The sequence below is a fragment of the Phyllostomus hastatus genome, unplaced genomic scaffold (genome assembly GCF_019186645.2).
Source record: "Phyllostomus hastatus isolate PE091 unplaced genomic scaffold, TTU_PhHast_1.1 phas_scaffold_182, whole genome shotgun sequence".
Lineage (NCBI taxonomy): Eukaryota > Metazoa > Chordata > Mammalia > Chiroptera > Phyllostomidae > Phyllostomus > Phyllostomus hastatus.
The window spans coordinates 29,514,553-29,528,578 of NW_025334013.1; the positions used below are offsets into that span (position 1 = coordinate 29,514,553).

Below are 14,026 nucleotides of genomic sequence, written 5' to 3' on the forward strand. Positions count from 1 at the left end.
GTTTAACTGTGGTTATACCCGTTATACCTGGGAGATTCGGCTCACTCTAGTTTTCCAGAGCCTTCCTCCTGTTCCCGAGAGGCCTTTGTTCAGGGCAGCACATCCTTTCTCCTGGTAAATGCCCTTCTCATCACGTGTGTCATGCAGAAGCATACTTTTTTATAAGCCCCGTCTCCTCCATCACTGAGTTGAACAGGTGTGAGGAGGTGATGTCAGCTGGACCATTCCTACCCGCCCTGGGACGTTTTGCCATTAGGAGCAGAGAGGTTAGAGTCCCGTTCTCAGTGGCAAAGCTGAAGACGTGTGCCTGCAAGCTGCGGGCTCCACATTTCCCAGCTCAGGAAGAAAGCTGGTTGGGGGAGAGTAAAGCTAGTGGGGGAAGGCCCGATGGCACCCCAGTCACTTTCAGTCATCCCTGAAGCCTTCTCTGCACCCTGGCCCTTCCCACACATTGGCTATGTGAGCCATTAAATTGCCCTATTTGTCTAAGTTAGTACAGCCACTGTATAGCATGTGGACACACTGGTGCATAGGCAGACGCCTTCATTTGTCTCCCTCTGTCCCCTCAAACTGTTTTCAGTGTGGGAAGTCCGGAGAATTATATATTGATACCTCTGAGGTAATAAAAATCTCATGGTCACATTGAGTCACCAGTTCCAAAATTAGAGTGTCCAGCTTTATGTAATAGCGATAGTATAGCATTTGGGTAGACTAATTTGATTTGTTTTTATGAATATCGTGACCAAATAATCCTGATGACAGTCAGCAGATATTTACTGACCATCTACTGTGCGCAGCCTCAAAACAGAAATGCTCCCAGCCTGCGTGAGCTGCCAGCCGAGGACAGAGCTTACCTGTTGTCAGCCCGCCAGCTGCATCCGCCCACGGGCATAGTGTGCGAGCCTCCTGATCTTGAAAGTTTTCCTTGCATCTATTGCCAGTACTTACAAAGATTTTACCTTAAGAGATCCAGGTTCTTGGCTTTGGAAAAATCAGAAGATGTGGCATTGCTTGGCCCGAGTCGCTGCCTGGCAGAGTTGGCTGCCAGCTGGGGCTGCTGGAGGCCGCCCTTCAACAGGGCGTGCAGCTCCCAGTGGAGCCGTTTCCTGCGGGCCCGTGTCCGCTGTCGTCGCTGAGCCACACGGCTGCCTTTTCGTAAAGAATAAAGTGGAATATTTCTGATATTCTGGTGTCCTAACAAAAGAGAGAAAACAGACCAAGAGAACCATGGAAGGGATATAATTTCTTTAGAAATATAAAGTGTTCCTGCACGTTCAATTTGCAATTCGTGTGCGTGCATGTGTAAAACAAAATTTTAGATGCCATTGGAAAATAAACCACAGTTATAATAATGATTACTACACAGAAAATATGTGGTTAAAAAAGACACTTAAACAACTTGTTTTTAATGCAGCCAAAATAAATGGCGTGAGCTTCTGTGGGCGGGTATTACCTTCCCCCACTTCCCTCATTTATCTGCGTTCTTCCTTGGCCCCTGACATTTGAGTTGGCAGCAGGGAGAAAACACTTTCTGGCCTCTCTGGAAGGAATCGACCGAACTGTGGATTCTTCCTGCACCCAAGGCGTCCACGAGGGCGCAGCCAGGTCTAAGGAGCAGTAGCAGGATAGTTGCCCAAAGGTTATGGCCACCTGTGGGGAAAAGCAACAGGTGTTTGTCCAGTTAATGAGATTTGCTTTTTCACGGACTGCTGCTAAAGTAACATTTTGCAAATTTTGTTTTTCATTTATGTTTTCAACTGAAGCCTTTTTTTGTTTTTCTTACTGGTTTTCATAAGTTCCTGATATTATTAAGCAAAGCTTCTCACCTTTTTACTTGAGTAAGAGCAAAACCAGAATTACTTTGAAGAAGGGCTTTCACTTGCTAAAGTGTGTTTGTTCTCTTGGGAGGCAAGCCTGCTGTCGAGTTAGGTGTCCTGGTTGGCATCTTCAGTTTTAAGAAGAGAAACTATTCTCTCACCGCAGCTTAGCTGCCCACAAAAGCACACAGGTCTGGCCTTAACTGGGCTCGAGAATGACTCTGGGGGTACCTGTCACTATGTGTAACTTCTCGTTCTTGCTCTTTCACTGCTTATTGGAGGCCAGGTTCCTCAAAAGCTTTGCCGTCTCGCCTTTTCCATTTGGCTGTTTGGTTTTCGTATTCGGTTTTCTCCTCAGATTCAGTCAGGCTGGCCGAGAGGTTCACTCATAGACCACCTTATTTTGGTGAAGCCGTTCTGAACACACACACTGCAGTCATTGGTCAGAGTTATGGGGAAGCCATTCTGAACACCACACACACACAAACATACACACACACACACAGAGCAGTCATTGGTCAGAGCTATAAGAAATAACCTTATGATACATCCTGTCACTTTTTTTTTTTTACAAATATTTTTGGGGACACTGAGGAAACTTCCCTCAAGTCTTAGTATCAGGAATAGCTACCGTTCTCCTGGATTATTTATAGACACTGTAAACTGTATCAGTGCTTTGCATTTAGTTTCAACTGTGAGTAGTCCTGGGGACAGATCTTCAATCCTCCTCCAGCAAGCAGAGGACCTTAGGACATCCGCTTTTGGTGTTCTCTTCCTGGCTGCGTTTGACTGTTTTTTCCATGCTTACTTACCTTTTGGACCCCACATGTCTTCTTTTCAAAATCTTGCACTTTATACAGTTTTTTAAGAAAACCATTTCAATTTCCTTTTAGAAGGGGACAAGATATAAATAACATAAAATATTTGTTATTTATCATTTGGTATAAACGTCTTATCAATTTGTTTTTAGATTTTGTTATAAATTTCCTATTCCCTATGTAATCAGATCTATACATTGTTTGTGACTGTCATGTAGGGGATTCTTGCTCTGGATTTGGGGACCCCTTGGCTGCCACATCTTCACCCCCCAGTTGATGTGGCTGATTGATAAAAAATTATGCTTAGAGCTTAGAGGAAGCAGAGATAATGTCTCACCCTCTTTTCCAGGTGTCCAATTTTATGGTTTACTTAATTTTATTTTCAAATACCACATCTAAGCAGGAAGGCAATTGTAAAACAGCCTAGGCCTGGTTGGCCTAGATGTCCTGCTAAATACCTGGCATCAACCTGGTCCTTCACAAAACAGACGTCCAGTACGTTTTGTGACTTAAGTTCAGTTGTGGCTTATGTATTTAGATCTATTCTTTGAGGCAGTTGTCTGTCCCGATTGTCCAGGTCTGGGGAATGCAATCTGCTAGTGTCAGCAGTGGGTTGCCTTCAGTGACATTTTCTGCTTTCTTTTCTTTTTCAGAGTATGATCGATTGGGCTTCCTCCTGAAGCTGGACTCTAAACTGTGAGTAGAATGAGAAAATGTCTTGACTCTCTGATAGAGAGGTCTGTAAGAGCTGGCTTCCAACTTTGAAGAGTCAGCTGTCATCACCCTTGTGGTTGGGGGCGGGGGTTCCCTGCGGCCTCTGCCCTCAGTCTGTCAGCAGCCTGCAGGGGCCTGGAGAGGATGGCATTGTGGCTGCACACATAAGGCCTTAGACTTGGCTGGCACAGCAGCTCATTAGAGAAGGAGTCACTCCAAGGAGTTCGAGGGACAGGAGGCCCCCGGAAGGGCTTCTGCTCCAGAATAGTTGATGATTGAGTTGCAGCTGGAGGCAGTGGCCTCTCGGAGATGCTCTGCTGCTTGGCATGCAGAGCCTTCTGTGATCAGGCCCCTGTCTTCCCTCATTACCCTCCCACAGGTGAACCCTCTGCTTCCCAATACTTTTGCATTATGTTCATTATCTGTGCCTGAAATTTCCTTTCCTTGCTTGTCCACTAGGAAATTCAAAGACTTCCTCCTTTTACACAAAAATATGTTTTCCTCTAGGCTTCCTGTGAATTTTCTGCCCCTGTCAAAAATTATCTCATTGTTCTATAATTAACCATGTAATGTGTATTAATTTATTAAGAGCACAGGCTCACAGCCAGGCAAAGCTTTGTTCAAATCCCAGATTGCCATTTACCCTCCTTGTGATTTGGGACAAGCTACTTAGCCACTCTGGGTCTCAGTTCTTCTGTAATGTGAGGATAACGATATACCTGCCCCACAGTGTTGTGGTAAGGATTTAGTTGAAATGATTACTTGGCTTTCAAGTAATGGTATTTAATCCTTCCAGAATCCTTCCTTGTTCTTGCCTTCTCTGTCTCCCTAGAACCTAGACATGCCTGGCACGTTTGTTACTGGCTCAGTAACCATTGCCACCTGGCCACAGGGTGGCTGGATGGATGATAGGAGGGTGCCTAGATCAGGAAGCCTTGAGATGAGGCTCCGTCCACTCTGTGTGTTCATGCCCTGTGTAGGACCCCTCACACGGTCGATGTGTGATAAATGGCTGCAAAACCGGCCGTGGCTGTGTTCTGTTGTTAGTCATCTGTGTATACCCAGGACCCCTGTCCTGCACGAGACAGACATGAAAGGTCAGATGGTGTCCGTTTCCTCTCTTGCGTGAGGCCTTGACCACAGCTGCTGCTTCTGGTGGTGATGGCTGCACGTGTATACAAGACATCAAATCTGGGGCTCTTTGGCTTTCCCACTGAAGTGCCGGGCATCTGGCTTCCTGGCTCTGTTGCCTCATACTGTGAGTTCAGGAGTTGTAATTCTCCCAGATTTCTACATCATGGAGGCAGCCATGAGGGAAGAATGGTCTGCTCTTCATACCGAGCTAGTAGAGCGATGTCAGCTATGTGTTAACATCCTGGGGAATGGGGCTTGATTATGCTAGAAGGCCACAGGCTTCACTTTTAGAAAATTCTAATTTAATGCTTTAGGCAAAAAAAAAAAATCAAGTATAAGCTATATACAAGTGAAATGCCACCCAAAGGGAAGGTGGAGTATTACCGAGTTGAATGACGCTGACGAACAAGACATGTTATGTAGCATACGTTAACTACAGTATTTAAACTGTCTTCAAGAGCGTAATGAGGAGGATTAGGAGGACACTCTCGCCCTCCTGCCCTGGCAGTTGGGTGGCTCTCAGGAGGCTGTCGAGTAGCTTTCTGTTGTGTGCCAGGCTGGCTCTGTGAACCCGTTGAGTCGGCTTGGTCTTGAGCCCAGGAAGCTGGCTTGGCCTCGTTTGGTTTAACTCACAATTTAATGTACAAGATAGAATTTTTCCTTTCTTACTGCAAAGGCTTTTCCAGTCCAATGCTCTCCGCAAAAGAAAGCACAGATACATGGGAAAGGTTTTTACGTGCTTCCAGGGAGAAGTTTCCAAATTAAGGATTCTGTTTTCAAGGGAAGTCTTTCTTTGCTGTGCTGTGTTCTATTTCTGACGTGTAGGAAACGAGTTGAACTTGGATCAGGAAAGCTGGGCTTGAATTCTGCCCCTGCTGCTCAAAATTAAAGGACCTTGGATAATTCGTTTTAGATTTTGGAATCCCAGCTTTTCCTTAGATGTAGATAACAATACCTGCTTCTAAGGTTTTATGAAAATTAAAGGGTTCTGTAAATTATAAGTATATAAATATAAGAATTTGTTTTCATTTATTTTGATTGGATCCATTTAGCTTCTTAAGTATAAGAATTCATGTTCTGAAAATTTTTCAGCCATTCCTCTTTAAATACTGCCTCTGCCTACTTTTTCTACTCCTCTCCTGAAACTGATGAAGTGAGACCTTCTCATTCTAGCCTCCAGGTCTACTATATTTCGTATTTCCATCTTTGATCCCCTCCACATTGAGTTGGAACTGGAACCCCAAAGGACTCAGTGTAAGGATGAACTAGAACTAAGCCTGCACTGTTTCCATTCAAAACCTTGTCTTTTAACTGCAAACTCTGTTGTTTGGTTTGGGGGGCGGGGAGAGGCAGCGGTTTTTGGAGCTTAGAAACATGGGCTGTGAAGTCAGACATGAATTTTTAAAGCCCAGTTCCACATTTCACTGGCTATAATCTTGAGTGAGTTATTTACCTGCTAAGCCTCAGTTTTAAAGTGGGAGTAATAGTAGTCTCCCGAGGATGAAATTCAGCGTGCTCTACACCCTTATCGGTGTCTGGAAAACTGGGAAGGATATAGCCCCCAAATGCTCACCTCTTGCTCCATGCCCCAGATTTCATTTTTTCACTCATTCATTTACTAAATATTTCTTGAGCACCATGTACTTTGTATTGGGGATAATACTGAAAATTCTAAGCCATATGGACAGCCGTTCTAAGTTTGATTGGAAAGGATGCCTTGTAAACTAAAATTTTAGTGACTAGAGGAGGAGTAACGAGAACAGCGAGGGAGGGTAGGAGGTAGTATTTCTAGATAGCATGAGCAGTGAGCAGGCTTTTGTTTTGTTTTGAAATAAGGTGGCTGGGAAGCGTAAAGGGAGGACAAAGAGGACACAAGGGATCCTCAGGTGTGCCGAGTATAGAAGAAAGAGCAGCTCCATCACACGGGGCAGTAGAGAATGTGGTGTTTTCAGGGAGACCAAGGTTTCTGTGGATGTAGGAGGTAGAAGGAACATTTACTGAAGAAACGGAGGATGTGAAGGAACAAAGCTTCAGAGGACACAGTGGGCAATTAGAGTGTGGTGCAGCCGGGAGAGAAGTGGGAGATTGGGCCAGGAAGAGGCACAGAGTGACCTGAGGATGAGAAAACCGACAAGGGTGTAACTGAGGGAGTGAACATGGTATGAGGCCGGTCAGTGGGAGTGCAAGCTGCCTGAGAATTAACCTTGTAATCCCTTGGGGGTGGGCACTCAGGCTGTGTGGGCACTCAGGTGTGTGTTTCCAGAGCTGATTTAACTAAATGGAGGTTTCATCTGTTTCACCTGGGTGTAGGTAGGTGCTTCATGCTCCAGGTAATCTCTTGTCTGATGTGACAGTAGGGTGTTTGATAGTTGCTGTGTGGGCATTTGCAAACATGGGGACATTAATGCTCAGTCTAATTTCACTAGAAATTGCATGTGAGATACAAAGATGTGAAAGCTGAAACCAACAACTTTTAGTTCCAAAAGGCTTGTGAAAACCAAGCCAATTATGAAAGGACTATATACATGGGGCAGTGCAAATCATACCCTAAGGCATAGTTTACTGTTTCCAGAACAGCCTGCCAAGTGCCCTGTGGCTGCAAGGGGGAAGGGTTTACTGAGCATGTGTTGCATGCCTAATGCCACACTAGGTGCTTTCTATGTTCCTTATTCCTCACAATAGCCACTTAGGTACCTCATTCGGTGTCATGGCTGCAAGTATCATTTAGATGCTGGTGACTCCCAAATGCGCAGTTCAAGCCCAGTTCTCTTTCCCCACACTCCAGACTCATTTATCCAATTACCTGCTTTACTTGGATGTGTATTAGGCATCTCACACCAAACACGTCCAGAACCAAACTCCTGATTCAGACCCTCTGCCGCCCAGAATCTTCCCTACCCCAGTAAATGGCAATTGCATCCTTCTAGTTGTTTGGGTCAAAAATCTTAGTATTGTACCTTTGACACCAAACTAATCATCAGCCCTGTTGGCTTTACCTTAAATATCTCCAGATCCAACCACTTGTCTCTACCTCCACTGTGATCCCTCTCTCCAGACAACTGTCATCTCCTACCTCATCATTGCAGCCTAACTGCTCTCCCTGCTTTCATGCTGCCTCCCCCGTGGTCTGCTTCCACACCGCAGCCAAAGCGGTCCTGTTAAAATGCAGGGGAGATCTGGTTACTCTTATGATCATAAGTCTCCAATGGCTCCCGTTTCTCTTAGAGTAAGAGCCAGAGTTTTTGCCTTGCCCAGCCAAGGCCCTACGTGATCCAGAGCCCTGTTTGCTTACTACTCTCTCCTTGTTTGTTTGATACTGGGCTCCTTGGCGGTGCCTCTTATCCTCCAGGCCTATTCCTCCCTCAGACTCTTGGCACTTGCGCTATCCTTTGTTTGGGACACTCTTTTCCAAATACCTACAGAGATTGCTCACTCCCTCACCTTTTCAGACCTTAGCTCAAATGTCATCTTCTTAGCGAAGTCTTCATTGCCTTCCCACTTAGAATTATAACCTCATCCTCCATTGGCAGTCCTTGTTCCCCTTACTGCGTTGTTTTTCTCTGGATTCCTTATCACTGTTGCATATCTATGTTTTACTTGTTGATTATCTGTGTCCTACTAAAAGAAGGGCAGGGGGTTGTCTATTTTGTTTACTACTATTTCCTAAAAACAGTGCTGAGCACTTAGTGATTGCTTAATACATATTTGTTGAATGAATGAGTGAATGAATGGGTGGACAACTCTATAAACTAAATGGTATTTAAATGCATTTTAGCCCTGGCTGGTGTGGCTCAGTGGATTAGTTACAGGCCTGTGAACCAAAGGGTTGCCTATTTGATTCCTAGTTAGGGCACATGCCTGGGTTACAGGCCAGATTCCCCAGTAGGGGGTGTTTGAGATACAACCACACATTGATGTTTCTCTCCCTGTCTTTCTCCCTCCTTTCCCCCTCTCTAAAAATAAATTTAAAAAAAATTTAAAAAGATGCATTTTAACAAATGAGAAAGTAACCATAGAAGTAATTTACCTGTGTTTATGGAACTCTGTGTCATCTAGCCAGCATTTAAACTCGCTCTGCCTGATTCCAAACTTTACTCATTGCACTATTCAACATAGCTTTCTGTTTTTTTCCAAATTCACACTGTTGGTTTGATTCTGAGTTTGAACAACCACATTGCAAGCTTTGTTAGGGCTGGGACTAGGAAGGTCCTGCTCACAGATGTATTCCCAGTGCCTAGTATAGTGTTTGTGGTGCATAGTAAATGGTCAATAAGTGCTTTTGAAGTCAATTAAGGACAGAGGAAAAGGATATAAGGAAGAATAGTGCCATCTTTAATAAACAAACCCCCGCCCCACAAGTATCAGTATTGGAAGATTGGGGGGGAATGGGAAGTGCAGTGACAAGGACTGTCTTTAACCCTGAATGTCACCATCTCCTGGAGGGTGTCTCACTTCAAGAACTTCTGCCTCCATGACATTTACAGAGAGCACACGTTCTCTTTATGCTTTAAAAAGAGAGGGGAAAAAACAGCAACAAAGCAAACAAACAAAAAAAACTTTTTCTCTTGATTCCTCTAAGCAAAGCTAAAAATATTTCAGTAAAGATTAAAAGAGAGCAATAGGGGAATAAACCTTGAGAGTTTATTAACCAGTGTCATGCCAATAAATTTAATATTAAAAAAACGCTGAGAGTATAAGGACCAAAGAAGTAATCTAGAAGCAAAATAACAGAGTTCTGTCTGTTGTGTAGGTCACTCAAGCCCGGGCCATACTGAGTTCATAACAGGACAGCACAGCCATGCAGGGTTTGATTGGGTTCTTTGCTTCATAACTTCTAGCCTGTTTCACAACCCACTGTTCAGGGACTTCCTCCTAGACATCTTGATACCTGGGTGACCAGGACCCCAAAAGCCAAATTCTCACTCTACAGCTCACCTGGAGCTCTCAGTATAGTGGTCATTGGGTTGAGAAGGATCCTGGGCACTAGGGTTTTAAAGCTCCCCAGGTGAGTCTGATATGCAGTTAAATCGGGCACCATTGTTCTAAAAGACCCCATTTCCTGTCTGAGGAACTCTCCACTTTCCAAGGTGACTGATACCAAGAATAAACTCAACTTTGAGGTAAGGTCCCTGCCTATACATAAATGTACGTCTATATTCAGTGTTTCTCAGCCCAGGCCCTCATGGTCAGAAATCAGGCTCAGGTACCTGAATGTTTACGAGTTCCCCCAGGTGGTTTTAATGCGGCAGGGTTGAGAGCCATGGGAGTGGAGCTTTCACGCCTGTTGCTCTGATCATAGCTGAGGGCGGCGTAGTAACTGCTGCAGAATGGTGTGGTCGTTATGATAGTGGGAGTGCGGGTACATTTTTCCTCTTGAGTTTACATTCCCTGTACTGTCCTTATATTCCTTTACAGTGAAAAAATATATATTTGGATGTGCTTTTTTTTCTGTAATTTTTTCATGCTTTCGTTATCTCTAGGTCTCTAAAACACTATTTTAAAAAATCCATTTAATATTAATTTTTGGCTACCAAAAATTACTAAAGCCTTTTCTGTAGTTTTTTCTTTAAATCTGAATCAATTGAAGAGTTTCCTATACATTCAGTTGGCCTAAAGTGTGTCTTCCTTATCTACAATGGAAACACGTATCTGCGCAGAGACTGAATATCTGTCTTTTCTATGCTGCCAGCGTTCCGAGAGGTCCGAAGGTAAAACATGGTGAGTCTGGAGGAATGGGCGGACCAAATTTTGCAGGGATGTAGAGATAACAGGAAGAAAGTGGGACTTTATCTTGAGGGCAGAAAATACCATGGAAGTGTTTTAAGCAGGCGGGAAACAATGCTTTGGCCTCTAGGAAATGACTTCAGCTGCGAGAAGGTAGGTAGACTGGAGAGCAGGCGTGGAAAGGGGCACAGTACCTGAGAGGCTGTCAGAGAAGTGAAGAGCAGAAATCAGTAGAGAAAACCAATAAAACTAAAAACCGATTCTTTGAAAATATAAATAAAGTTGAAAAACTTCTAGCTGGGCTAGCCAAGAAAAAAGAGATGATACAAATGATTAATATCAGAAATGAAAAAGGAGTCCTCAGTACTGATCCCTTGGATAGTAAAAGAATATTATGAGCAACTTTATGCCCACAAATTTTATAAGTTAGATGCAGTGGGCCAATTCCTTGGAAGACACAAACTACCAAAACTTACACGGGAAGAAATAGATAATCTAAATAGGCTTACGTCTGTTAAAGAAATTGATTCCCTGATGAGTGACCTTCCAACACAGAGAACACCAGGTGCAGATGGTGTCACGGGTGCATTCTAACAAACATTTGAGGGAAAGATGACAGCAGTTCTCTACAATCTTTTCCAGAAAATAGAAACAGAGGGAACACTTCCTAACTTGCTCTGTGAAGCCTGCCTTACCTTAAAACCAAAATCAGATAAAGAGTTAAAGGAGCAACACAGACCAGTATCTGTCCTGCGGAGAGTACAGAAATCCTCAACACAATGTGAGTGTGCTGAGTCCAACAGCATAGGGAGTCAGACACCACAACCAAGTGGGCTTCATCCCAGGTACACACGGCTGGGTCAACACTGGAAAGTCAGTTACTGCGTTCCATCCCATCAGCAGAATAAGTGTTTGATACAGTCCACTTCCAATGGTATTTTAGAAAAAAACTCTCAGCAAACTAACAAACCTTAATTTGATAAGGAACACCTACAAAAAATCTACAGCTTACATCTCATGTAATGATGAGAAACTAGTTGCTTTTCCCCTAAGACTGGGAAAAGGCAAGAATGTCCCCTTTCAGTACTCCTAGTCAATACTCTACTGAAAGCTCTAACTAATTTAGTAAGAAAAGAAAAGGCATAGAGATTGGGAAGGAAGAAATAAAACTGTCTTTGTTCACAGATGACATGCCTGTGTGGGTAGGAAATCCCGAGAATTGGCAAAAACTCCTGGAAGTAATTGGCAATTGTAATAAAGTTGCAGGATACAAAGTTAATCTACAAAAGTCAGCTGCTGTCCCATATCCCAGCAAGTGGACAATTGGAATTTGAAATTAAAAATATTATGTACATTAACACAAAGAAGTACTTAGGTATACATCTAACAAAACATACTCACATATATAGAGAAAATTACAAAACTGATAAAAAGATGCAAGAAAAACTGGATAAATGGAGAGATACTCCATGTCCATGAATTAGAAGGCTCAATATTGTTTAAACATCAGCTCTTCCCAACTTGATCTGTAAATTCAACATAATCTCAGTTAAAATCCCTGCAAGTTATTTTGTGGATATCAACAAACTTACAGTTTATATAGAAAGGCAGAAGGCCCAAAGCAGCCCGTGTAACCCCAGTGAAGGGCGGAGTTGAAGGACTGACACTCCCTGGCTCTAGGCTCACAGCAGCGCCACGGTAACGAAGTGTTCCGCCCACGGTGTCGTTAAAAGACCAGGCAGACACACCAGTGGGATGCCGTAGAGAGCACAGAAGTAGACACAGGCAAATATGCAGGTGCTTCTCAGCTCATGATGGGCTTACGTCTTGTCTCGATAAACCCATCGTTAGTTGAAAATAGTTAATGTCGAAAACGTATGTGATACACCTAACCTACTGAACATGGACGTTCAGCCTAGCCTGCCTTAGATGTGCTCGGAACACAAGATCCCTGACGACCACCTGGCTGGCTGGCAGCTGCACTTGCTGGTGCTGCCCAGCATCATGCTGCATGATGCCTGGGACAAGATCAAAAATTCAAACTCTGAAGTATGGTTTCCGCTGAAAGTGTATCGCTTTTGCACCATTGTAAAGCCAGAAAATCCTCAGTCGAACTGGCATAGGTCAGGGACTATCTGTGGTCAAGTGATAGTTGACAAAGGAGCAAAGACAACCTGGTGGAGGAAAGGATAGTCTTTCCAACAAGTGGTGCTGGAACAACTGGGCATCCATATGCAGAAACAGCCTTTCACCTTAGATCTTTTACAAAAATTAACTGGAAATGGAACTTAAATAGACCTAAGTGTAAAATGCATAGAAGGTAAAAGTAAGAGGAAATCTATGCGCCCTTGGGTTTTGTCAATGAGTTTTTAGATTCAAAGCTAAAATTACAATAATGAAAGAAAAAAAATGAATACCTTGACTTTATTAAAATGTAAAACTTTTGTTTTGTCAGAGATACTGGAACAAAATACTTGTAAAACACATGTGTAATAAAGGACTTGTATCCAAAATACACCAAGAACTCAGAACTCAGAACTCAACAATAAGAAAACAGTCAAGCCAATTAAAAAATAGGTTTAACACCTTAATAGACACCTCACTAAAGAAGATATATAGAAGATAAATAATTTATAAAAGATGCTCATGTCATATGTCATTTGGGAAGTTTCAGTTAAAACATGGAACACCACCACATACCAATTAGAATGGCTAAAGTCCGAAACACCAACAATACCAAGTGCTGATGAGGATGTGGAGCAGTGGGAGGGCTCCCTCGTGGCTGCTGGAAATGCAGTATGGCTCAGCCACTTGGGAAGACAGCTTCACAGCATCTTTAAAGCTAAAGTTAGACTGACCACGTGATTTAGCAATTACTCTTCCAGCTGTTTACCCAAGTGAGCTGAAAAGTTATGTCTATACAAAAACTGTTGCACAAATGCTGCACATTGCTCAGTTTGTACAGTAAGAAAGGCCTTTTTGTCTAATTACCTTTAAAAATTGGAAGTAATCAAGGTGTCTTTCATTTGGTGAATGGGTGAACAAACTGTGGTTCATTGAGACAATAGGAAAGAAATGAACTGTCAAGCCATAAAAAGACTGGAGGAACCTTCAATGCATATATTGCTAAGTGAAAGAAACCAGTCTGAAAATGCTACATAGTATATATTCTTAGTTATGTGACGTTCTGGGAAAGGAAAAACTGTGGAGAAAGGAAAGAGATCAGAGGCTGTTCAGAGAGAAAGAGAGAAGGGATGGAGAGGTGAATCACAGATGATGTCTGGAAACAGTATTATATCACAATGGTGGAGTGTGGAGGCCGTGGAAGGATACGTGGCTGCCAGGTGGAAGGAAGACGGGGGAAATGGTGACTAGGTGCACTGTTGCATTTGTCAAAGTCCACTGTACCTTACAACACAAAGTGAATTTTAATGTAAACTGTAAACTTTAGTTAATAATATATCAATATTGGTTCATTAGTTGTCACATATGTACCACATTAATGCAAGATATTGACAATAGGGGAAACTCTGGGGGGGTCAAGGAGTATATGGGAACTCTAAACTATCTCAATGCCTCTATAAATATAAAATGTCTAAAAATTAAAGTCTGTTAACTACCAATGAAAACAAACAACCAAGGGCTTTGAAATTAGAAAGCTCTATATTTAAATATTCTTTCTGCTGCTTACCCTGTGAGTCTGGATAATACCATGTTCATATCATACTAAGTTGTTTGACGACTAACAATAGTGTACAAAAATAAAAGAAAAACAAAAACTCTGCTATTGCTAAATAATGGTGGTTACATTCTCCATTT

The 14,026-nt window shown here is 43.0% G+C and overlaps 1 protein-coding gene across 4 annotated transcripts in view; it reads left to right on the forward strand.

Annotated features, from left to right (window-relative positions):
• The window catches only part of ST3GAL3 (ST3 beta-galactoside alpha-2,3-sialyltransferase 3), a 173,870-nt gene that overhangs the window by 80,330 nt on the left and 79,514 nt on the right, over positions 1–14,026 (forward strand). For all 4 annotated transcript variants that reach the window (XM_045859365.1, XM_045859368.1, XM_045859367.1 and 1 more), the window contains one exon: positions 3,289–3,331. In XM_045859365.1, coding sequence (XP_045715321.1) covers positions 3,289–3,331 — 43 coding nt within the window. The remainder of the gene's footprint in view (positions 1–3,288; positions 3,332–14,026) is intronic.